Consider the following 26,233-nt stretch of genomic DNA (forward strand, 5'->3'; position numbering starts at 1 on the left):
ATTCCTCCTTTCTGCCATCAAGGTTGTGTCATCTGCATATCTGAAGTTGCCATTTGTAGTTACAATCCTATTAATGTGTGTTTGGAAGTAAGGTTTTATAGGATTGCAGCCTTGATCGAATTCTGCACAGAAACTAGCAAGAAAATCTGGCAATCTGCACACTGCCTTCTTCACATGCACAAACATTTACTGCAGGCACATTACAGCGGACGGTATCTATACCGTCTACATCAGGCATCCCCAAACTGCGGCCCTCCAGATGTTTTGGCCTACAACTCCCATGATCCGTAGCTAACAGGACCAGTGGTCAGGGATGATGGGAATTGTAGTCCAAAACATCTGGAGGGCCGAAGTTTGGGGATGCCTGGTCTACATCTATATCAGTGTTACATATATCCACAAAAACAAAATAGCTGAAGCTATCAAAAAATAATCCCTCCTCACTAGTCGTTTGAGTTGACCTTTCAAGTTTTCAGCCTGATTTGTAGAGAAGAGCACCCCATATTTTGCTTTTTGTTTAAAAACACTGTCGCTTCCTTCTAAGAAAGGAAGGAACTGCCTGCCGCTCTTTCCCGCTCCCCTCCCAAGGATAGTCTGAGGCTGGGGGAGGCGGGAACCCATCGGGAAGTTCGCCTCTGCCTCCTTGTCTCTCGTTGCCGCGGTGCCTGCCGGGAATTGTGGTCCCGCTCCGCGAGGCGCGCCTAATACTCCGGCAGTTGGAGGGCCCGGCCTCCACTTCCCGAGACCCTTTGCGGACGCTCGAGGCCTCCTGCCGCCTGTTTCCCGGATGTCGCTCTCGCCGGAAGAGAAGCGAGTTTCTTAGGGGGCCGGCCATCTTGTGTGGGCAGCAAGCGAGCGCGGAGGGGGTGGGCCAGGGGCCTGGGCAGCATCGGAGGAGGATCCCACCGAGAGGGGCCCATCATGCCCGGACACCTGCAGGAAGGCTTCGGTTGCGTCGTCACCAACCGCTTTGACCAGCTCTTGGACGACGAATCCGACCCCTTCGAGGTGCTCCAGGCGGCCGAGAGCCGCAAGAAAGAGAGCGGCGGCGGAGGGGGAGGCGGCGGCGGAGGGGGCCATCAGGGCGGCCGCGGCAGTGGCGGCGGCGGCCCGGCGGCCCAGGCCAACTCCTCAAGCGGCGGGTCGGGCCAGCCCGGCTCCGGGAGCGGCAGCGCGGCTAAGCAGCTGCGCAGGGAGTCGCAGAAGGAGCGCAAAAACCCTCTGCCGCCCTTCGCCTCCTCCTCCTCCTCCTCTGGGCCTGGCGGCGCGGGCGACCGAAGAGAGGATGGCGGCGGCGGCGGGCAGCCTGGCTCCGCGCCCCTCAGGAAGGAAGGTAAGTGGAGGGAGGGGTTCCTCCCTTTAGGGCCTCCCTCCCGAGAAACCAGGGCAGCGTCTCCCTTGCGCGGGTGGAGGCAGCCTCCCCCCTCGTCACCCAGTGAGTCCGGCCCGCAGTAAGAGCCCCCGGCCCGCCTTTGACGCAGCACGTGGTGCCGGAGCAGGACGCCCCCCCCCGTCCCTTCCTAGATAGATTTCCTAGAAATTACACGACCCCTTTCCCCCGTGTATTATTATTTTTAAGGCAGGGCGGCCTGGGGTGCTGTGCTCGCGTTGCCTTGCTTGCACCGGGGCCACCTCGTGTCGACCAGGCGCCGTGTGAACGCGCGCCTCATGGGTGTGGGGGGACGAGGAGAGGCGGCTCGCTGGGCATCTGCACTTCTTCAGAGGGAGGGAAGCGAGGAAGATGAAGGCTGCGGTGCAGGTGTGTTTCAGGATACTTAAGCCTTGCCCCGGGAAGGGGGGGGCAAGTTAGTGGCGGGTCGCCAATGTTTGTAATGGTGGCGCTTCTTTGAGGGCTAAAAAGCCTGCGAGCGGAGAGTGCTCTTTGCGAGGCGAGGGGTTCAGGTTTGCGAAGCTGCAAGCACCCAGGCAGCAGCGTCCTGGATTGCTGCTGCTAATGAAGTTTAGCTCATTTGCACCTGGCCACGTGCGTGGCCCGCGTGTTGCTTGGCTCGAGCTATCTTCTACCGCCTGCTAGGAGCTGAGGGAAGAGACAAAATGGAGTGAGCCCTTGATGTGCTTTAAGTTGGGCCTTGCAGGCTAACGTGAGAAAGGCACTTTTTGAGTATAGTTCTTAAGTTTTAATTGCAGGCATGCCACCTAATGCTAGGTATGCTTATTAGGACGTAAGCTTCACTTCAGTAGGTGTTTTTTTCATTTCCAGTTGAGAGCCACTAGGATTTGCCATGGAGATCTCTATTTAGTTCAGTGTTTGCACTGTTTTTTCTGATGTGGATATGAAATGAGTTGTGCATGTTCTGAGATGAAATTTTAAGAACTGTGCACTGCTATGTGAACCTTCCACCCCTTTGTAACTTGCGTAGTATGCAGAACACCACTTTTTTGTTTTAAAGTTGGAACCTAAGAAAGTAGTATTTTTCTGTCACTCTGCAACTAATTAAAGAACCCACATGTTTAATGTGATTAAGATTACAGTTACTGCAGAATAAGTTCCACTGAATTCAGTGGGACTTATTAATGAGTAGGCACATAAAGGTTTGGGCTGTAAATGTCTAAATTTTCAGAACATTTGGTGAATGGTACTCAGCTTCATGGTGATAATTGGGTTTATTTCTCTGAACCTGAACAAGACAAAAAGAAACATGTGTTGCACTGTTTTCCCATGTACAGTACTTTCATTAGGAGGGAGAACCATGGGCCTGTAACTTGATGACAAAAATTAAGTGTCAAGTTATAATTGAGTTGCCAGATATACAACATTCTAAAATACGTAAAGTAAACAATTAAGAGTTGGTTACAGATGAAGTAAACACTTAAAAAAAAACCTTTTGTGTATTGGACTTAATGCAGTAACATTTTTCTTAAGACTGGACTGCGTCGGTGCGTTTTCCAGATTACTTGCTACAAATGAATAGCTACTTAGTGTGATTAATTCACTGCTTTATGCTTACAAATAATTTGCAAAAAGCATGAAGTGTGCTCTTTCAAAAAAATGCTTTTGTACTTAAGCATTCTCTTGATCATGGGAACACTGCTGTATCACAACAGCAAATGTGCTAAGATTTTTGAATAGAGCAGACTTCTGACATCTGTTAATTGGCAGTGCACTAATGTCATAACTACTGTCCAAAATATTTGAGAACATGATAAATAAGGCACTTTGTTTATTATTTATATGCTATGAAATAAGCATTTGAGCTGTAATCATTAACTGCTAGTCCTTGTGTCATATGCATCTTTTTAAACTGCTTGTTTGCCCAGTTATGGAGGCTCTTCATTTCTCTTCCCACCACCAGCCTGCTGTTGTACTGTACTCTTGTGGTGACCCCATTTCAGCAAGGAGGGAAAATGGAAGAACCTTGTAGATTTCAGCTAGACCATCAAGTTACCAGGTTGAACCAAAAAAAATTGAGGGGGAAAGGGGACCTGTGAATAATGGAGTAGTGGCAGCAGTAACATGTGGCTTAGTTGGGTGTTGGTGGGAGGGTTGGCTTTTTGACAAATAAATAAATCCGGCTATTGTAGAATGGCAACAGCAAATGAACTGAAATTGATGTTAAATTATTATAGTGAAATCATGGCTCAATGAATTAAGAAAAAACTTAGCTGTGTTCAGTGGATTAACAAATAAATAAGTATGTTTAGGTTGGTGATAATGGTCTGAGGGCACATGACGTACCTGGGTGACTGGGAAGCACGTGTATGATGCCTTGGGCTTCACATTGGAAGAAAGGCAGAGGGAGTAAATGCAAGAAAAAATATTTTTAATAATAATTTGAAACACTTCTAAAGCAGTTCTGAAACTGCACACTCTTCTGAAAGTAAAGGGTAAAATTTTGAAATTCAAAGTTATTGTGGCTTTTAGATTTTTGTGCTTATAGGTAAAGGTTTTTTTGTATACAAGTAGCTTCAAATGGTAAGTAAGGCTGTTCCTCAGGAAGGGAGATGATTTTGTAATTAATGCATTAAAAACCAAGATTTGGAATATTTAAGTTTACACCCTATGTTAATATGGATTCAGTGTCTTGTGTGACTGTCAGAGGCACATATAAAATAGAGGGGCTGAATCTGAAAACCTGTAGGAAGTAACTAGATGCATATTCCCATGCATTTAATGGAAGAACCTCTTTCATTCACAAAAGGGACTGAGATCCACTGGAGCCTCCAAACACCCCTTCCCACAGCCTCCCTCATACTGGTAGTTCCAGAGGATCTTGCAGCCCTCTGGAGCAGCTTTTCAGGGAGCTACAGAGGGAACCTCTACAGTAGAGGTTCTGCAGGAACCATCCATCCCTTCTTTCAGATGTCTTTTGAAAACTATTGTTTAGATAGACGTCTGCTATCTTAATTTTCTGTTTTTAAGCAGTGACATTGTTGTGGATACTTTTTGCTGATTTTATTTTTATAAGTTGTATACTACTTTGATACATTTTTATGAAAGTTTGGAAAATAAATTAAGGAGGAATGTTGCCTTTCCCCTCCTTCCTCTAGCAGAGGAGCATCTTGTGTGTAGAGTTCAATTCCCGAGCACTCTGGGTTCAACCCTTTGAGTCATGCTTGAACACATTTTTACATGAACTTTGAGTGTGGAATGTTTAGCTTTAGTGAAGGAAACTCAGGTGACTTGTTTTTTGCAATATATGGAAGGTTTTTTTTTTACATTAGTTCTTACATCATTGTCCATTTCCAACCTGGCTGGGGTATGTGTGCGCTGCTTATTGCAAGATATAAAATATTTCAAATTTTAAGGCACTTAAATCCGTTTCAGGCCCATGGTTTTAAGTAAGTTTCCTATATTAATGGACACATATTTCTGTAATGATTCCTTCACAAATGTCATTGCAAACTTCATGGAGTTCTCAGGAAGTCTGGTGGCAAATTTCCTTTCCAGGGCCAGTGCTGCTTGCTCTCATGAGAGAGTTATGCTGTGTGCCATCAACAATCTATGCCATTAGTTTTTTACAGTGTTCTTTTTCCTAAGCCATGCCACGTCCTCCCATTTTCATGCTAATTTTTTGTTATAGCAATTAAAGATGTGTTTTTTCGGGGGGGGGGACCCATCTGCATATCACTCCTCTTCACATATGAGTATCAAACTTCCAAAGAGATGAACAATCTGTTCATGCTGATAACTCATTTTACATTGGGCATTGATACAATAAAATGGGAGGGGGGTTGTTTTTAAAAAACAAAAACCTGTATTTATTAAGTGCACATATTGCCTGGTTGGCTTACAAACCATGTAAAAGGCAATCTGTAATAAATGAAATAACAAAAATAATGCAAAAGCTTTAATTGAAACAGGATAAAACAGTCCTGATTTTAAAAACAATTAAAAAGTCTCCATAAATGGGAGGCTAAGTACAAATGCTGAAAATGGAAAAAAGTGCAGTTGATACAAACATAAAAATAACTTCAGAAAACTAAAAACCAATATTAAGGACATAACAATAGCCTGCTGGATCAGGCCTATAGCCCATCTAGTCCAGCATAGATTTCTCCTTCCTCAACACTAAAGAATGTGTTTGTGTCTCATTTTGAACAAGAGGACTGTTGGGGCCAGTGGCAATGGTAATTTATGGATCACTTGTTATACTGTCACTTGGAGGGGGGAAACTTGTTTTTTTTTTTTAAAAAAAAAAGTGCAGTAAACTTCCTTTGAAGAATGGTGGAACATAAGGGTTGTATATAGATTATACCTTTTCAGAAATTTTGAAGCCATTCTGCAAAACTAGCATTGACAGAAGAAGAGTTCATCTCATTTGAGTGTTGTGGACAACTATTAGGTAGTGCAAGTAATCCTGCTGACATACTCTTGGTGCTATACTCTCATCCCATGCTTTAAGTCTATTTTAAAAGTTTGTTTTAAATGTGATATTTTGGCCTAAAAATAATTTTCTTATTTATACCCCACCCATCTGGCTGGGTTTCCCCAGCCACTCTGCCAATTGTAGAACATCAATTGTAGAACATCACCCCAGCCAATTGTAGAACATCAGACGTTAAAAATTTCCCAGGACAGAGCTGCCTTCAGATGTCTTCTAAAAGTCAGATAGTTGTTTATTGAGATCAAAGATCTGTTGATATGCGCACAAGTTTGTCCCAAATTATTCAAATTATTAAGTGACAGTAGTGTGTAATTCAGTGTATATTATACAGAAGAGTATTGGAGAACCAGAAGCAGGCCTTTCAACTGTAAACATAGCTTAAAATCTGCTGCTTGAGTGGCACAAGAGCTCCTTTTAACTGCCTTAAACTAGTTTTAACTAGTCTTGCTACTGCTGTTTTCTCCAGCTTCATATCCTGCACACTAAAGCATTTTAGAAAGTATGTAACAGCAGCAAAAGAGCCACAGACTTACACTCTAATCTGCAGCTATATACAGGTACTGCTTTAGGAAAGCATTTCATCTGAATAATTGGTGCTACATCTGTTTTTTAATTAAAAATTCAATTATTCAAATACAGCTTTAAGTGCAAGTCTAATTTATAGTACTTTGAATTCCATGGATTTACCATTTTAGCCTTAATTTCATGATAGCTAACATTCCTCCCCCTTCTCACAAATCAAAGGGAGACACACATTTTTTGCTTTCTCACCCTGCTCATCGGAGGTACTTGGAAGCAAAGATCAACTGCAAAGGCCATTGTGACTGTCATGACAAAACTCTTGCTAATGGTATGTCTCCACCACATTTTAAAGTACCGTACACTCTGTAGAGGAGAAGCTCAGTTCTAGGCCTGCATAGACAAGCCAGGACAAGCTGCCTCAGAGTGGCATAGAAGAGAACAGTTGTCAGGGCAACATGAGCACATTCTAGCATGCAGTGACTTTGGAAGAACATTGATTGGATGAGCTGCCTGAGGATCTTTTCAGAGTTCAGGGGTTAGGAAGAGAGCAAGTTTGACCTGCTTGGGAGATTGAAAGGGAGCAGGGAGAATAGACAAGGAGGATTTCCCCCATGATTCCTACACATGCAGGAACGGATTGTGGGAGGAATATAATAATGGTAGTTCAGAATTCCCTTTCCTGTAATCTGAAGCCACAGCAGGTAGCCTCAATAGTGGACTTAATCGTGACATAGATATTAAAAGAACCAGTCACCACTGGCAACCTCTTGAATGGACTGGTGATCCATTTCTGTTCAGGGAGAGCAGATTTTATCTGTCTGTTTAAAAGAAGTATTAAATTTGACCATTGGTTTTCATAAACAATACTGCTCTTCTAGCTACCTTTTAGTAGTAGCCTACATTTCCTGCCAACCTAGCAGTTCGAAAGCACGAAGTGCAAGTAGATAAATAGGTACTGCTCCGGCGGGAAGGTAAACGGCCTTTCCGTGCACTGCTCTGGTTCGCCAGAATCGGCTTAGTCATGCTAGCCACATGACCTGGAAGCTGTATGCCGGCTCCCTCGGCCAGTAAAGCGAGATGAGCACTGCAACCCTGGAGTTGTCCGCGACTGGACCTAATGGTCAGGGGTCCCTTTACCTTTACCTTTTTACATTTCTTAACTGTAATGTACAGGAACCTTCTGGAGTGCAGCAAAGTTAATTGCAGTCACATGTAATGTTAGGCCATATTTTAGTTTTATGTGAATGAACCTGAAAAGAGTGTTGGGCTCACAAGCTCCCTCTCTCATCGTTGGGAGGAGGACTATGGCAGAACTTAATGTTGCTTTAAAAGAAGCCAGCTTAGTATTGAAACCAAGAATCCAGGTTTGAAATAATCTCTGAGTAGTTAAATAAGCTATCTTCATAAACCATGGTTGAGCATTATGTGCAAGTAGATCACAGGAGCACAGAAGCTCTGGTAGAAAGGTGACATACATGTCTGTTTCACAGTGAAGGCATGGGTTTAGCATTCAACAGAGTACTGGAAGCCACTCCTAAATTGGGGTATAGGCCTTTTGGTTTTGCATATGATATTGGTAGTAAAGTAATGTTTGCAGCAGCCTTTGGTGCCAAGAGGAAAATCCTTTGTAACACATAAATTAATGTAAATTTCATTTTGTATTTGAATGGAAACCTTGGGGGCTGATACACAGAGTCTTTAAGCCAGCCTCCCCCAACCAGATGCTCTCCTGATGTTGTGGACTACAGTTTCTTTCAGTCTCAGCCACAGTGACCAGAAGTGTGGTCTGGGATGATGGGAGTTGTTGGCGCTGCCACAACCACTCCTAAAGAAGGGTATAGAGTGGGCCACAAGGTAGGGCTTATTGCTGCTCTAGCAGCTCTTTCTTTGGAGCTATGAGTCCAACTTTCTTATCCTACCACAGCACAAGCCCTCATCCAGAATAAATAACTTGGGACATTTTCATACATAATGAAGGAGAGTGGTGGTCCTCTCCTTCCCTAATTATGGCTGCTTTCCTTACTCTTGTATAAGGCTGTGGAGTGGTATCATTGATAGATCAGATTGGAAACAGCTTCACCCCTAGTCAATTTCGCCACCAGAGGAGCTTAAAAATAAGGAAACGTTCTTAAGGGTTTCCTTTAAACAGAAAGAAGGGGTTTGGCAGCGTATGCTTCTAGGGGCTTAGATTTGACTTTTCCAGAGTACAGGTTGAAGTACTGTAGTATTAAAAAACAGAAAAATTAGTTTGACCAGATGTCATTCTCCATGGATATGCAGTCATTTTTATGTTCAAAAGCATAAAATACTATGATACTATAATACTATGATACTATAATACTATGATTAAAATACACCCCATGAGCGTCTCATAACAATAGTCTGCATAACAGTTACAGACACAAATCATACTAATTGAGTTTTAATCACATACAAAAATATCTAAATATTACAGGTCCCTGGAAAAACATCAGTTTCAGTAGTCTTATTCAAGTTTCTCCAAATGAATTAAAACTTCTAATTTCTTGAAGATGGGGATGGGGGATATCTTACCAGATTTCAGTGCATGATGTGCACTAGTCTTTCTAAGATAGTTGTGTGTTGCAATTTTTCAAACTTGATCAATCTTCTGTATAGGAAAATTACTTCCTACAAGGTACACACAATTCTCTGCTCTATTATAGTCTGTATTATGTTCTATATGCTATCAAACTATCAAAGCAAAATTATACACACTTCCTGGTTTCCAGTTGTGCTTCAGTGTACAAAACAAGCTGTCTGAAATGTTATAACTCCTGACTGCCCCAAGGAAGAAATAAACTCTTCTACAGGATTCCTCTGCTGTGTGTTCAAGAATAACAGTTGCTTTGTGGAAGTAGCTAAATAACTTACTGATGCGGATTGCTTTCTATTTTAGGGATAAGGCGAATTGGCAGAAGGCCTGATCAACAGCAGCCTCAGGGAGAAGGCAAGCCTATTGAGAGGAGGCAAGAGAGACGGCCTCCTCGTGAACGCAGGTTTGACAAACCTGCTGAAGAAAAGGGTGAAGGAGGAGAATTTTCTGTTGATAAGTAAGAACTGAACATTTTAAGATTGATTGGCAGAGAAAATTGTATGCAGGATGTCCTCTGGTTATAGCAAGATGTTCTCTGATTAGTCCGTTAATGAGTTTTCATTAGGTAGTGTTTCATTAGTATATTTGTCTTAATGTGGCATGCTTTTGTATTCTAATATGAACCTGTTTTAGGATATTGTGCTCCCCCTAAAGGATCAAAGTTTTGGTATAAGCATTCTCCTGGATCATCTACTGTCTGGATCATCTACTGTCACTGGAGGCACAGACAGCCTTGGTTGCTCAGAATGCATTTTATCTATCAGCATTGTTAGAAACTCAAGATATGTAAGCTAATTGTCAAATGGCACTTTAAACCTAGGTTACGGTCGCCACAACGGGATGTCTAAGCACCAGGATTTTTTTCAAACAATGAACATTATTATTATTACTGTTATCATCATCATCATTTCTATACCACTTTATCTTTTAAAGAAAAGAAATCCAAGCAATTTGCAACAAAACATCAAATGAAACAACCCAGAATAAAACAAATTCAAGCTTCACAGAAAATATTTCAGATACTTCTCTATGCTTTCCCTGTATTTATTTGCCTTCTTAATTTTTTTAGCTGCCCCATAGCAGAAGTCCTCTAGGAAGGCAGTGTTATGTAGTGCTTAGAGTAGGCATCCCCAAATTCCGGCCCTCCAGATGCTTTGGACTACAATTCTCATCTTCCCCGACCACTGGTCCTGTTAGCTAGGGATCATGGGAGTTGTAGGCTAAAACATCTGGAGGGCCGCAGTTTGGGGGTGCCTGGCTTAGAGGGGACCTGGGAGATCAGGGTTCAAATCCCCACTCATTAAGCTCACACTGTGACCTTGGGCCAGTCACAGCCTCTGAACCTACCTCACAGGGTAGTTGTAGTGATTAACTGAGGAATGGGATGATGAACCATGTATTGCTTGGAGAAAAGGTGGGATATAAATGCAATAAGTAAGTTCTTCTGTTTAGCTGCTTAAGAAAGAGGTGTTAGTCGCCAACATAGCATCGAGAGACCTCAACGTGATATCTGTGCCTGGAGAATTTCTAACACTGTATTTCAACATATACCATATTTTTCACTCCATAAAAAGGAAGGGGAAATGTCTGTGCATCTTATGGAGCAAAGGCACTGGACGGCAGCGGGATCCCTCTGCTGCCGCTGCAGTCACAAGTGGAGGGGATGCCTCTGCCGCCAAAGCCATGGCTCCCGGCAGCGGCAATGGAACGAGCAGCCCAAAAGCAGCCCTTTCGGGCCGCTCGTCCCTCTGCTGCTCACAAGAGCTGGCATAGAAGCCGCGGTTGGGAGAGGCTCAGGGCAGCGCCTCTCCCAACTGCGCCTCCTGTGCCTGCTCCAGCGAGACATGGCGGCGGGACTAGCAGCCTGAAAGGGCTCCTTTCGGGCTGCTCGTCCCTCTGCCGCTTGCAAGATGGTTCTTAATGCTACTGTTGACTGCTGTTCACTTTACATGTTGAAATATTATGCTGGTTCTGGTTGTTTATTAAATAGTTTAGTACAACATTTAGCCACTCTTACTCATACTTGGGTAGTCTCTCATTTGGATTACAGTACTGCAATATTGTATACGTGCGGTTGCCTTTGAAAACATTATGGAAACTACAACTGGTCCAGAATAGGACTGAGATTATTGATAAGACCTGATGAATATATTCATACTGCACTTGTGCTTTGCCATCTACACTGATTTCCATTTTGTTTCTGGGGCCAATTCAGAATGTCTGTATAAAGCATAAAAGCCATAAGTGACTTGGGGCCAGGGTACCTGAGGAATTGCCTTTTCATACACCCCCCCCCCCCGCATGAAGCATATGATAAATCTTCTGGCTTTATGCAGAAGTCAAGTCTGAGAGGACTTCACTTGAAAATTAGTATACAATTTATTAAATAAATAAAACAAAATCTTCTCATGCCTTCTATGTACCCTGCAAAGTGAGATGGGGTGGGTGGCTTCTTGAGAGAGGACCTTTTTATTGTTGATACCACAGTTATATGTGATGCGTTCACCAGAGATACTTGCCTGATACCTACTTTATGATCTTTTCAGTGTCAGGTGAAAATGTTACTTTCCTAGGCTTTTTAAATCAGCTGTACTTAAAATATTCTCTGCTTCTTATTTTATTCCATTGCTTTGTACTGGTTCATGTTTTCATGCTGTATTTTATCTATGGTTTTAATTATTACTGTTAAATTGACCAGAGATCCTTTATTGTTGGGCAGTATATGAATACAGTACTGAAATGGGAAAAGATACAAATAACATTATTAGCTCTCAAGTAGTTGCAGCATAATTTTAGAACTTGATATAATAGTAAGAAAGATGATTAGCACTGCCATGGTAGAAGTATACAGTGGTGCCTCGCTAGACGAATTTAATTCGTTCCACGGGTCTTATAACGAAAAAATTCGTCTAGCGAGTCCCATAGGAATGCATTGATTTTTTTCCGAATTGTTTTTTGCCCATAGGAACGCATTAATTGAATTTCAATGCATTCCTATGGGAAACCGCGATTCGCTAGACGAAAACGCATTCGTCTAGCGAGGCAACCTCCGCTCGAAAAATCCTTTCGTTAAGCGGAAATTTCGTTAAGCAGGGCATACGTTAAGCGAGGCACCACTGTATTTTCAATGTCATTCCTAATTTCACTTTATTTTACAATAGACCCATTATTGATCGTCCTATGCGTGGCCGTGGTGGACCAGGTGGAAGAGGGGGCCGTGGTGGCAGAGGACGTGGAATGGGCAGAGGAGATGGTTTTGACTCCCGAGGCAAACGTGAATTTGATAGGCATAGTGGAAGCGACAGATCGTAAGTCTTAAACTTGTTCTTTTTTAAAGTGCATTCATATCAGAATAATACTTTGAAAATTTGCTTTTGAAAATCTGTATTGCAACACTATTATGTTAACTCAGTTTTGTTAGTTCTCTTTCACATTCACATTTCAGTGGTCTAAAGCATGAGGACAAGCGTGGTGGAAGTGGATCGCACAACTGGGGAACTGTCAAAGATGAGCTAACGTTAGTATTTTGTATTGAAATACATTTTTCAGAATAAACTAAATTATAAGAAAAGACCATGGGTATTTTAAGCTTGCAAGATCACATCATAAGTGAAAAAATTCAGGGGAGGTAGTGAAAAGTAGCAGGATTTCCCATTTCATTGTCCTGAGTAGCTCTTTACTGTTCCCCAAGAAGAACAGATTTACAAGAAACATACTTCAAACATTATTGGTGCTACCTAATAGTCATAGACTGCATAGCCCCTTTAAAATAAATGGAGTTAAGGAATGCAAGTCCATTGATTTCAGTAGGTGGTCTAGTGAGTATGATTAATGTTGCATATCCCTAACGTATGCATTACCAATTTTTCTTGGGTGTAGTTTATGGCATGGCTTAGTGCAGGATCATTCCCTTTATCAGTGTATATATATGCATCCTGCCTATGTGCTTTCCTGAAGGGGCATCATAATGCAGCAGTAGAGCAAATAGCAAGCATTTTTCTAAATTTGGAATTATAATTCCCAAATTTGCCTTTGTTATGTTGGCATAGAAAATCACCCATGCTTTTGCCAGCAGTGTAGCAGTCTTGACTTGGGGTTTGATGGTGGGGCAATGTTTATATTGGGGAGTGAATATTATTTGAAGTTCCACTGTAAGCTTTGGTATAATTTTGAGGTCATTGAATATCAGGTATCAGGTGGGTAGGCAGTGCTCCTATGAAGCTTCAGATATTTTTAAACTCTTTAATTGCAGTGATTTGGATCAATCAAATGCGACAGAGGAAACACCAGAGGGGGAGGAGCATCCACCTGCAGACTCAGAGAATAAGTAAGTATTACATTGCCAGAATCCTTGTTTGATCATTTCTGAGGTTGTTAGGTTCCTTTCATGTCAAAAGGAGGTGGTTGGGTTTTTTTGTATAAAGGTTTTCTTTTAAAAACAGGAAAATATGTTTACTTATTTAAGTTTCCTTTGTTAAATCTGTTTACTTAAGTTTCCTTTGTTACATGATTGGCAGACTCAGGTTGAGATGCTCAAGTGGAATTTTAGCTTAAAACCCTCATCTAGCTTAAAATCCTCATCTAAACTTGTGAAATGGTGAGGAGTCTAGTTGAGAAGCTCTGGTCTTGAATTGTCAGTGATAAAACTGTCAAATCCAACGTTGGTACTAGCTAAAAAGTAGCTACTTCTACAGGATTGTGTGTATAAATAAGGTTGTAGGATGGAATCCGATGGTGTCCATGAACAACAGTAAAGGACCCTCCAGAGCAGGTTTGTGGAACTGCATGATGAAAGGGTGAGGAAGCCCTGTTGTGCATGCAATCCACAAAGTGTTGGATTTCAGCCTTTCTATTTGAGCCTTTGTACTTGCACGATGGTGCTGAATAACCTACTGGGATTTTGAGCTAGCTAAAAATGTCTTTCTTGCATAGTGGCTTGGCATGCATTTGCCACTTCATTTTGACACGTCACAGAAGTGCTGTGTAAAATTGGATGAGAAACGGGAAGTGGAAGTAGTACTTAGGTGCAGGACTATCATAGACCCATGGGCATTGATGCAGATAGCTCTACTTACTGACTTGAACTTTTAGAATGGGAAAGCTCTTTCAGTGGCATAGGAAGCCTACATGCCTTGGTTAAGTGGCTGTTGTACTGTAAATAACTCCACACAATCATGCAATGCCATTATTTGGATCTCCTACATGTGAACCTGGCCCATGCATGCGCTTGGGGAGCTTTCAGGCAATACTTACTTTGGGAATCGGTCTTTTATTCTTGGTTGTTAAGTATAAACTGGGATTTCATTTAACATTCTCACTTTAATTGTGAGCCCTTACCAGAGGTCATGAATGAAACAACTTGATTCATTTTTTTAAGTCAGGATGTTCGCAGCTGATCATTGATGTAACCACCACACAGGTTTCCATTTTGTTTTGCACATAGCAAGTTGCACATTGTTGTTGCTGGTAAAGTTTTGAAGCCATTTTCCTTATTTTTTCCCTCCCAAAATAGATATGGCAATGAAATTGGTATACTGATATATCAGTTAAGTCATAATGCCTCTGGGACAATAAGCATTTGAAGCTGTTGTGCAAAATCTTGCTTTGGGGAAGTGCCTTAGGGCTGTTGTACATAAGACATACAGTCCATGCTTTAACTTGTTTTCCTCCATATGGCAAGCTCTCATGACACGATTGGAGTGGGTGGGAGGCAAACTATTGAAAACCGTTAAGGTATTGTATCTGTTGGGAGAAACAATTGCTTTGTAATTGCTGAAGAAGGACTGGTAAGGAGGAATTAAGCAGAGCTGTCCTATTTCTGTGGTCTGCTAAAATATATATAATGTGACTTTCTTTAGCTGCCAGCTATTAGTTATCAACAATGTGTTGCACACTTGGATTAAAGCAACTTGTCATGGAGCCAGAGTTTTATGTGGTCAAGTTTCAAATAGCACAGTATTTTGTCTGAATTGAAAATAACATGCATTAAAGTACAGCTTTTTGTGTGAACAATAAATTCTAGAAGTGTGGCCTTCCTGGTTGCTTCCAGCATTCTGGTATTGAGACTTCACCATTCTGAGTGTGACAAAGACTATGAAATGAGTTTCCATCATTGTAAACTTATTTCAGAGAGAATGAAGTAGAAGAAGTCAAGGAAGAAGGTCCTAAGGAAATGACTCTGGATGAATGGAAAGCTATTCAAAATAAAGATCGTGCAAAAGTTGAATTCAACATCCGTAAACCAAATGAAGGTGCTGATGGACAATGGAAAAAAGGTTTTGTTCTTCATAAGTCAAAGAGTGAGGAGGTGGGTTTTTCTGGATTATCTTGTCTTCATGGAATCATTGAATTGCAGAGTTGGAAGGAACCACAAAGGTTATCCAGTCCAACCCTCCGCAGTACAGGAATCTTGCCCAACGTAGGGCTTGAACTCACAACCCTGAGATTAAGAGTCTCATACTCTATAACTGTGCTATCTGATGTTTTCTTTTACTCACACCTTTAAGAGTAAGTAGTTTAAGGTATCCTATCAATAGTTACATTCTCCATAGCAGATGTTTTGCTTTTACCATGTGCAGAAACCAGTCCTGTTTTAATCACTTTGAAATAAACGTTTCTAGCCTTTGCTGTTGGAGAGAAAACCATGGAGACACAGCTGCTATCTGGTGAAGTCTCCGACATAGGTCAAGCTTAGTAAAGCTTTCAGTTTTGGGTGTGTGGGCCTTCATATCTAGATGAAAATACCCATTCCAGCTCTGCTGAATTCAATGGGAGGTTTACCACTGGGATATGAATTGTGTCCATAATTTATTGAATCCTGAATCCTAGGGCACACTCAAAAATGTCATATATGATGTCAGGTGTGAGGCTGCTAAAAATCCGGCTTGTAGGTACTGCATATCAGCTGATTGTCTGGTACTGTGGAGTACTTTGAAAGGTGCTTTGTTAGCTGCATCTGCTGTGCAGTTTGATTACACAAACTGGTCAGAAAAGGTCATTGACATCATTCTGGCGATTGAGTCACCTGTCTTTCAAACTTGTTCCACAGAGGAGATAACATCAGCCCCATTTGCCAGATTCATTTATTCACCCCATTGTATTCTAATGTGATACATTATTCAGCTCCACCCCACCCCCCCAGCAGCTAATGGTTTCTCAACATTTAATTGGTGTTGATGTTGCAAAAAACAAAAAAAAAACCTCATGACCCTTAGGGTAATGTGCAAGCCAGAAATTAATAACAGGCTTCTATGTGCCCCCCCAAATATACTCCGGAGGGTTGGGGGACCCCTGGAACAGATTGGCGGGGTACAGCAGGAGATGTGATGTTGGATTTTGCCCAAATTTTCTAGTTGCGTAATATAATCTGCTTACTGCTTTTGCTCCAGGGGTCCCCAGACAACGGCCCGGGGGCCGGATGCGGCCCAATTGGCCTGCCAATCCGGCCTGCGGCGACGCCCCGCCACCTCTTACGGCGCGCAGCGCGGCAGCGCTCTTCCGGGTCGGGAAAAAAGCGCCGAAAATCCTTTGTGCGCATTTCGTATGGGCTTCTCCCGACCCGGAAGAGGTCATTTTTGGTGCACTTCCGGGTCGGGGGAGGCACATACGCATGCGCACAACGGATTTTCGGTGCTTTTTCATCCCTGGAAGCGCGCCGCCGCGCTAGTAAGCGTGCGCACGGGCGCGCACTCCCCCGCCCGCACAGGCGCGCGCTCCCCCGTCCTCCGGCCTGCTGCGCGATCGGCGCAGTGGGAACCGGCCCAAACGCCGGTAAGTCTAGGGACCCCTGTTTTGCTCTGTCCACTTGTTTAGTCACTTGTATCCTACTAGGTTCACCTACCTTGAACCATAGAGCATGTTATTTTAATATGCAAATTCTCATTTACTTTTTCTCTCCTTGTGTATCAACATACAATTTGCATCAGACAAAGGGGGTGACAGAGATGCAAGGGAGTCAGATGGAATCCAATGAGGTACGAACACTTTATATGTGGTAGTGTTGATGTTGTTCTTAAAAAAGTTTGTGTGAGTGAGTGAATATATGAATATATTTCCTACATGGTGAAGAGCAGTCTGTAAATGCCAACAAATAAAATAAAAGGTAGGACAGGGAACCTGTGGACAGGTTCCTAATGTAATAGCTGTGTTATGAAAGGAGCAAGGAATGAAGAGGAAAGGGCTTTGGAGCAGCTGCTCTTTGGCTGCCTGATGGATGGGGCCAGGCCGGTCTGCCTCTTGCCATGAAGTTCTTCCTGGGAGTCAGGTGGTGCAGCCTGCCAGTGGCACTTGATGCTCTCCACAGTGGCAAGAGGCCAGCCTATGCCACACTGTGGTTCCGTAGGTCTAGGGAAGCACCTTTTTATTAGACCATCCCCAGTCATGGCCATGGGAAGCAGGTTCCATGCCTGAGACATCATGCAGCTGTTGGCTGTGTTGTAAGTGAGGAGCCAACATAAAGGAGAAAGTCTCATTGTGTTCACTGCTTTTACTGTCCAGTCAAGTAAGTTTTGTCTTTCGGTTGATCTCTGTTCTGTGATCTGTTTACTAAAGTTGATTCCTGGTAGTTTGGATGCAGTAATACACTAGCAGGTATATGCAATCTTATTTTAGGGATTAAATTAAAAGAGCCAAGCATTCTCCACCTCTGTCATAGGAGGAAAGCCTAACTGATAAGCAGAAGCTGAGAGCAGCAAGGTCAGTATAGGTCTGGTTGAGGCTAAACAGATGTTAGCAGGATATGGGGCACTCCAGGAGACAGTGACTTTAAAAAGTACATACTGCCTGTCACCTGATGGTTGGCACCCAGAAGCCTGTTCTAGCTAGTAGAAGCCTTTCCAGTTAATAAAGATGCTTTGAATAGAAAATTTTAATTAAGTGGCAGGCAATATTTTGACTTTGAGAGCAATTTTTTTCTGCATCACTTCTGAAATTCAAGGTGGTTTGCAGAGGATAAGGCAGGCTTGGGTACGATTTACCTAATATGGCGGCTTCTACTGGATTCCACCATCCCAGCTCTGCAATTTTTTTCTGCATGTTTTGGATATAGTCATATCTCTATTAGATACTGAATGCTAAAATAGAGATGAATAAGTAGCAATACCTGGAATTTGGTAAATATTTACTGTATATTGATTCAGCTAAATAAGCAACAATAAATGAAAGCACCCTGTGCTCAGGTGTACATGTGCTACATTCTGCTTTTGCTCTTGGCTGTAGTCAAAAAGGCTGGGGGAATTTGTGGCAGTTTTCATGCAAGTGATGTTTGAGTGCTGTAATTCCCCCCGCACCCAGTGTTGCATTCTGGGTTGTATCTGGTATTTAGTGAAAATACGTTTTCAGTGGTGGTCCTGAATTTCTTATTTTCATTTTAGTCTCATGCTGAAGACTCTGCAATGGATCATCACTTCCGCAAGCCAGCAAATGATATCACATCTCAGCTGGAAATCAATTTTGGAGATCTTGGTCGTCCTGGGCGTGGTGGCAGAGGTGGAAGAGGAGGACGTGGACGCGGGGGGAGAGCTAATCGTGGAAGCAGAACTGACAAGGTAACAGTTCTTTCTATTTACCGTACTTTTCGCTCCATTGGACGCACCTAGTTTTTAGAGGAGGAAAACAAGGAAAAAAAGTCCTTTGCTTTCTTGAATTCTCTTAGGCATAGCAGCCAACTCCTAGAGGTCTAGGTGCCTTTGCCCCCCATTAAATATTTGAGGAAGCTTCTTTTGCAAAGGGGGAAAGCTCCAATTTTTTTTGAGGATCAGCGCAAAGTTGTGCAGCTTTTTTGCAAATGGGAAAAGCCCCATGGGGGGGGGGGTCAGCTCACAGTTGTGCATCTTTTTTGCAAAGGGGGAAAGCTCCATTTTTGAGGATCAGCTCAAAGTTGCTGAGCTTACCTTGCAAAGGGAAAAATCCTGTTTTTATGGGGTTCAACTCACAGTTTTGCAGCTTCTCTAGGAAAGGAAAGGGACCCATTTCTACAGTTTCCAGACAGATAATCTAATCAGCCAGTCTCATGTCGCTGGGGAAACAAGCGCCTCCCTCTGCAGACAACAATTGAGGCCTGGGCAAGGGGCCTGGGTGGGGCAGGAAGGGAGCTAGCTCCCTTATCTCCCTCCCAGATCTCTTGCATTCAGCTGCTGAGCGGGTCCTTTCAACATTCTCTTTCCCTCTTGTTAGCCTTTAGCTCTTTTTTAAAAAAAGTGTGATCTGACTTTCACCCCTGGGCAATTTGGCTCCAGGGGCCACGCATTTGCTCCATAAGACGCACAGACAGCTCCTCTTACTTTTTAGGAGGGAAAAAGTGTGTCTTATGGAGCGAAAAATACGGTAAACGAAACAGGTTTTTGTATACTTATTGATGGTACTTAAAAACAACATGGGCAGGTTTTCAGTGACTAAGCTGCTGCCGGGCATGTTACCATAATATTACGCATAGATTTACCCTTCCAATCTATCCTAGTCGTTCCCTTTAGTCTAGCCTTCACACCTGTGCCCTAATTAATGGTCCTTTGTAGTGGAGCAAACAGTTAGTTTAAGAGGTGGTACTTATTTTAATATTAGTGGTGTTAATCCATGTGTGTGCACGCAGAATACATTAGTTTGCCACCATGAATTTGAAAGTTGACATAGGCTTGAATCCAAATCCCCTGTCTGAACAGTAGACACTTCTGCAAGTACTTTGGGTGTTACTTAAGCTTTCCCCCACATGTGCATGACTGAAAACTATTTCATGGGATCTTTAATCTTTGTGAAATACTAAGGGGTATTGCCAGAAGGAAGGGACTGAAATGCCCTCTTGACTGAGCTGAAACGCCCTCATACAAATTTGGATTTAAGACATTGTTTTCTTGACAAAATGTAGACATGCTCATGATGTTACCATGTATATTGCATGTGTTGTCTTTGCACACTTGGATGCAACTTAATTATGCCTATTTCTCATGCAAAACATGAAGTCCCCAAATATGCTGGGTACCACAGCTTGCAAACAGCAATTGATACTCCAATGAATTCTCAATCACAAACAGGAATATTTTTCTTTATTGGCTTTAATGTGCTTAAAAAGAGTGTGTAGTCTATTTTCACTATGAATTCAGTTGCTGGATTTCTCTTTGAAAGGCTTTTCCAGTAGAACTAATTGAGAATCCAGCATTTCTGTTTTGTGATTTTGCTCATAATGAATGTGCAGATCCACACTAATACTTGTGTCTTGACTGTGTCTCCTTCTAGTTGGTTAAGGAGTTTGATGTGATCCACACACCCAGCCAGGTTGGTGACTTGTTTATAAATCTCTCAGGATGTGTATACAATTGTAGCCTTAATCCTGGTCAGACATGGTCAGGATGAATTAAATCATGTAACGCTTATCAGAAATTCTGGTTAAAGTATTTGCAGGCATTTTGATACTCTTAATTTGTGTTTGTTGTTTGATTAAAAACGACAACCTGCTTTCACATTTTTATTTGCTTGCCCAAAGCATTTATAGATGACAGCCATTTTTTAATCCTCCTGGACTCCCCCCCCCCCCAGCTTTGACATGTCTTCATTTCTGTAATGCTTGCATGTCAGGGCTGTTTGAGGTTGTATTGGGTATAAAATAGAAACACTGTAACCATTATGTTATTAAGGTATTGTTTTTAAAGTTTAGACAGATCACAACAACCACAGTAACAGTTTCTCTCCATTCTGGAAATTGTTCTTGGTATCTAGGCTGTTGGGATTTCTTAATGTCATCTAAAATGAAGATACCCGTTTACCATCAGCATACAACATAACATAGCATTTACATATGTAGGTTGACTTAGAAGTAACATCCGGATGAAACTCTGTCCTTATGTGGAAGTAGGCAAGACTTTACCATAGTTACATGGGTTCTAAGAATCCATTTTTCAGTACACTATCTCCAGAAATTGATTTGGCTTAATAAATGGAGTGTTGCAGTGTTATAATGGACTTGTGTATGAGTGCACATAATTGTCTACAAAGTATCTGAAGTAAGTTCAGAGAAGGCACCAAGAAGATCAGGGTCTGGTAGGTTTGTATTGGGAGGGGTGTTCCAAAATATTTTGAGGTTCTGGGCCATATAAGGATTTATAGGTCAAAACCAGAACTTTGAATGGGGCCTGGAAACTTATACATAGCCAATGCAGCTGTGCCAAGTTCAGTGTTATATGATCAGTTTGTCATGAGCCTATCAGCAATCGGCTAGCCACATTCTGCACTAGCAGCCGTTTCCAAACAGTGTTCAACGGCAGCCCCATGTAAAGCGATAAAAAACTGAGGTTAACAGAGCATAGATTATTGTAGCTGGGTTATTCCAGGCCAGATAGGGTCATAGTTGGGCCACCAACCTAAACTGATGGAAGGCACTCCACGCCACCAAGGCCACCTGTGATGGCAGTGGATCCAGGAGGACCCCCAGACTGCAGACTTGCTCTTTCTGAGAGTGTGTGTCCATATCTAGAGCAGGCTGCACACCACTCAGCCAGACAAGACAACCACCCACTAGCAGTGTCCGAGCCTTGTCTAAATTAAGCTTCAGTTTGTTGACCCTCATCCAGTTCATCATTACAGCCAGGCCCTGATTTAGTGCATTAATTCAATGTGAACATTCTGTTACTTATAGAATGCCGCAAACTAAAATGGTTACATGGACTCTCCAGATAAAGTACATTCTGTTTTTCTTTCAGTCAAGTGCTTCTGCTCCTGATGTTGATGACCCAGAAGCTTTCCCAGCTCTGTCCTAAACTGGATGCCCTAAGCCAACCCTGCCCCTTGTTGGGCCCTCCTCTACAAGGCTTGCATGCTTAAGGATCCTAAAAACAACTTAAGAAATTAAAAAGGGGACTTTCATTCATACCATTCACACCTGAAGACTGAATTTTACCTGTTTTGAAAATGAACTTCTCTTGCTACACAGAAGCAACAATATGGTAGTCAGTTTTGTATTTAGAAATGTAATGGTAGCAGGGATGTTTTCATAATTTTTTTCAGAAATTATGCATTCTTCATGGATACTTTTTTGTATTGCTGCTTGAAAATATGCGTTTCCAAACTTGAAATATAGGTGTGAACAGTGTGTACCAGTTAAAGCTTTCACTTCATTTGTTTTTATTTTTTTAAGTTAGGTTTTTAGATGTTTCCCCCCGAACTACAAACAATTTAACTCTTGCACACTCTTTTAATACTGCTTAGCAGATTGTTTTCAGTCCACAGTCAGCTGGGATATGTACAAAAATAATTTGGAAAATTGTTAGTACTGTGTGGAATACTAACTTCTGAAGTATTTTAAGTTTTTAATACTTAAATTCAAACTTGGAAAAGTCAATTTTCTTCTATCTTTGGTAGTTTGTGTATTCAAAGTCTTTATACAAAATTGATATCAGATACTTGAAAAATAGTCAAAGCACATTGGTTTTTACTCAAATACCTTCTTATGAATCCAGCAGCTCTGTTTGGATAATTGGTCTAAGCCATTTAAAAAAACCTCGGTGTTACACCTCTCATATACATCTCTTTAATCTTACTCCCTTTTTTTCTTCAACAAAGCTAGTTGTTTGTTTGGTAAACTTTGTTTAAACTTGTTAATATTGTTGCTACCAAAAATACTTTGTAGACTGGAGCAACTTTTTTTTTCAAAACATGGGAGGTTGGGGAGCGGCATCTGTTTCTAATACAGTTCGTTTAAACTACATTTGGTATTTGTCTGGCAGTGCAGTATATCTACACAAAAAATGCACATATACTGGATGCATTCAGACACTTCCATTAGATGCAACCCTGGGCCTAAAGAAGAAACCAAAGGGCACTGTGTGCTACTTGGGAGGAGGATTGCTTGACTTGTGTAAGTTGGAGAACAAAGAGCATCAAAGTGGGACGGCTGTGGTCTCCGTGGGACAGAAACCAAAACCTCTCCACCTAATTGAAATGTGGATTTTTGCTCTTACTGCTTCAGCTCCTGGTCTTCTGCTAGCTGACAAGTAAATGTTTTATTTTCAGAGGGCGATTGTAAGAAGTTCTCCTTCCACTGTAGAATTTTCTTAATAGTTTAACATAATCCATGTGAACAGGAATGTTACCACTTTCAAAACACAAAAGGACTTGAACAGCAAATAATAAAAAGGACTACTTAGGCTTTTTGTCTGCAACTTTTGTTAGGAGGCTAGAGCAGGAAATAACCCATCTTTTTAAGGTTTCGACACTTTGAGGAGTGTGTAGCATTCATGGGTTTCTTAGATAGAAAGCTTAATGGTGATGCCCTTTTTTTTTAAAGCTACAGGATGGGCAACAGTATTGGGCAGCTGAATATAAACTCAACGATTGCAGTGATCAGTTGGCTTGCATTATCTGAATGATTTTTTAATGAACATTTGTTTACATAAGCAAAGGTTACTGTATTTTATTGGACTTCTGGTACACTCAAATTCAGTATTGCAGCCAGGAAGAAGAGGAAAGATCACATTTTTAACTGTATGAAATCAATTTTGCCCCTAGGAGGGTGGTGTTAAAAATGCTAAGCATTCTTTCAAAGTTTTCTAGGTGCTTAGCATGGAAATATACCATTTTGGAGGTAGTCAAATTTCTTGCGTCAACAGGTACATAGGTTTTCAGTAGTTCTTTGTTCCCTGCCCCTCCTCATCTCATTGTTCAGAATATGTTGGAAAATAGTGGATGTTGTCTGTATCCTTAAAGAGCATTTTCATATAACCACTGTGCAAGTATTATGGTCCCCAAAGACATGCTAACTGAATAGGTTTTTTTGCTGTTCTTTATATTCCCCCCTTCCCTTTTCCAGGCTAATAATGACTTCCCACCCCCAAACCATAGCCCTTTTATACCTGTTATTCCTGAAAGCCACTCATGCCAGGCCATGCCAATTTGATACTCGACACATGCTTTCTTCATCTTATAGCATATATGTAATATAGAACAGGCATAGGAAGGCTTCTTAAAGACAACCGATTTGCTGTTCTTTTAATAGCTGTATTCTTAATTTGTGTCAAGCTGTGAAATTTTTTCTCTTAATATTGGTGTGTGTTAAATACAGGTTTATTTTCATGCTCTTTTATAAAAACTTAAGGGAAGGTAGACATTCTGAATGCCTCTAATGTCAGGCATCTTACCTGATTTCTGCCCTACAAGCCCCTAAATCTTTTCCCCACAGGATGGTGCCCTTGTAGCAGGTTTGGCAAAATACCTACCTGTATGTTCTAGTATTAGCTATTAACGAATTTGACCTCATTTTCTCCTGCTTGCTTATCCTGCTGTTGCACCACTGCATTTAGGGGTGATGCCTCTCTTAAAAAATATGGGTCAGTTGAATATCAATTGATTGGCTTATTTTAATGTTTGAGCATGAAAGTTCATCTTGCTTCAACTGACAGGCAGAAAAGTTAACCAAATTAGTAAAAGGGAAAAAGAAAAAGAGCACAAGACCTAAGGTGACCCTAAGGATCAAAACTATGTCTGTTGTGAATATACATCGTCTTTCTGTTGGATGGGTGCAACATCTAATGGTTGATTACATCTTGCCCGATGAGATTCACTTGCATACCATACCTGTTGACTTAATAAAAGCAGGACTGATGCTTCTGGCTGTCTTGAGTGCTCAGAGTATAGATATGCATTCACCTTCAGCTGAATACTAGTTGGGGTGTGAACTGAAATAATAAAATAAATTGTAGTAAGGCAGCTGCCTTTTTGCAGGTTTGTGTGATCTTGGAAAATGCACAGATCACAGTATGGTGACTGTTTATTGTTGCTTTTCAGCAGACATGAGCAGGACATCTATCCTAATTCACAGAAGGTTTGCGGTGCACTGAAGAGAAATGTTGGCTACCCAGGGTCCTGCACTTCCTCTCTACGCAATCCAGTTGAAGCTTTAGAAAAGACACTAAGGGCTATGTAGATTTGGGGAGGGGGGAGCAGCTCCAAAAGGGGATGCATTGGTTGTCTTCACTCTTAGAATAAGCATTATTTCACTACTTGCCTGTGATTTCAGGTTCATTGCGTTTGCCACTGCTTCCACCAGTTTAGGCTTTTATATCGTAATTGTATCTGTAAACACTTGGCCTTGGATCAGTTTTGCAATTTGTTGTAAGCTTTGGGGGGGGGGTGTCTTGAGACTTGGCAATACATAAGGGAAGGCGTAAACAGAAACAAGTTAAAGAATACTGGATAACTTTTGAGCTCTGTTTACATCTCAAACACACAGAGTGCAGAAGGGGTCAAAGAACCGTTTAGAAATACAATCTGTCAGCTCTTGCTGCCTTCTGGAGAGCTGTTAAATATGCAAAACTTGTTTTTTGGATTAAAAAACTAAAGTTGGGAGGATGCAAATAAGAGTTAAAAGTCAAGCTTTTTTTTCCTTTTTAGCGAGCTAACTCATAATAAGTTCCTTGGTTGAAAATCAGAAGTGGAGCTAGTATAATATTGCAGCCGCCACCTGTTTGATTCTTAAGTGTGTGGGAACAGGCTCTGGTTGCTTGGCAAGCAGAAGGAAAGAGTACTTTGCAGATGCTTAGAGGTGTTTTTTCCCCTAGTTCCATATATTAGAACTCAAGTCCTGGTTAAGAAAAACAAACTTGTTTGTTTCTAAAGCCTTAAATTTTTCGAGCACTTGTGCATTAAACACTAACGAGTGACGACCTCTCTCTCTTTTTTTGTAAATTGTGCATTGCTGTATATTGTTACATTTGGTTGTATGAACTATATTTCAGCTTGTCTTTAAAATTTTCTGTACTTGGACAGTGCTTTATGTTCTAGGCTGATAGGGGTGGACGAGACTTAAATGAATAGCTGTGTGCAGAAATATTCCGCATTTTCTGGAATTTGCAGGCTGAGCCTGTGCATATCTGTTTATAAGCAATTTCCTACTGATTTGAATGGGACTTTTTGTAAGTACTTTGAATTGCATGCAGCTTTAGTTGGGTTGGTTAATTTTTGGAGTGGCATGTTTTGACTTCTCATACCTATCTTCGATCATGGTCCACATTGAGAGCAGGCCTCATTAACATTGGGTTATATCCAACACTCCACATTGGGAGTTGCACTTGCACAATGGACTTCTCCATTTGCCCCTCACTGTGTGCCTTCAAAGTCTGCCCTGGAGGGTCCTCCAACCCTCTGGAGCAGATGCTGAGCTATGCAGGAACCTGGAGAAGAGGGGAAGGTTCCATTGTGGTAGCTGAACAGTGTTGGATATGACCCATAGCTAGGATGTGGCTACTCATGTTGGAATGTGTTCTGTGATGGA

General features: G+C 41.9%; 1 protein-coding gene across 2 annotated transcripts; it reads left to right on the forward strand.

Annotated features, from left to right (window-relative positions):
- The first annotated feature begins 811 nt into the window (after positions 1-811).
- Positions 812-25,725, forward strand: SERBP1 (SERPINE1 mRNA binding protein 1). Of its 2 annotated transcripts, none has more exons than XM_035121748.2 (10): positions 812-1,333; positions 9,286-9,439; positions 12,144-12,290; positions 12,404-12,499; positions 13,235-13,309; positions 15,112-15,289; positions 16,908-16,955; positions 18,354-18,527; positions 20,209-20,247; positions 21,669-25,725. In XM_035121748.2, exons 1-10 carry the CDS (start codon positions 922-924, stop codon positions 21,723-21,725), a joined length of 1,380 nt encoding a protein of 459 aa, XP_034977639.2. In that variant the 5' UTR covers positions 812-921; the 3' UTR covers positions 21,726-25,725. The 2 variants fall into 2 exon arrangements, with proteins under 2 accessions (XP_034977639.2, XP_034977640.2); XM_035121749.2 differs by having other exon boundaries at positions 12,428-12,499; positions 21,669-24,570.
- Positions 25,726-26,233: the final 508 nt, after the last annotated feature.

This window comes from Zootoca vivipara, chromosome 7 (assembly GCF_963506605.1).
Source record: "Zootoca vivipara chromosome 7, rZooViv1.1, whole genome shotgun sequence".
In the NCBI taxonomy this organism is placed as follows: domain Eukaryota; kingdom Metazoa; phylum Chordata; class Lepidosauria; order Squamata; family Lacertidae; genus Zootoca; species Zootoca vivipara.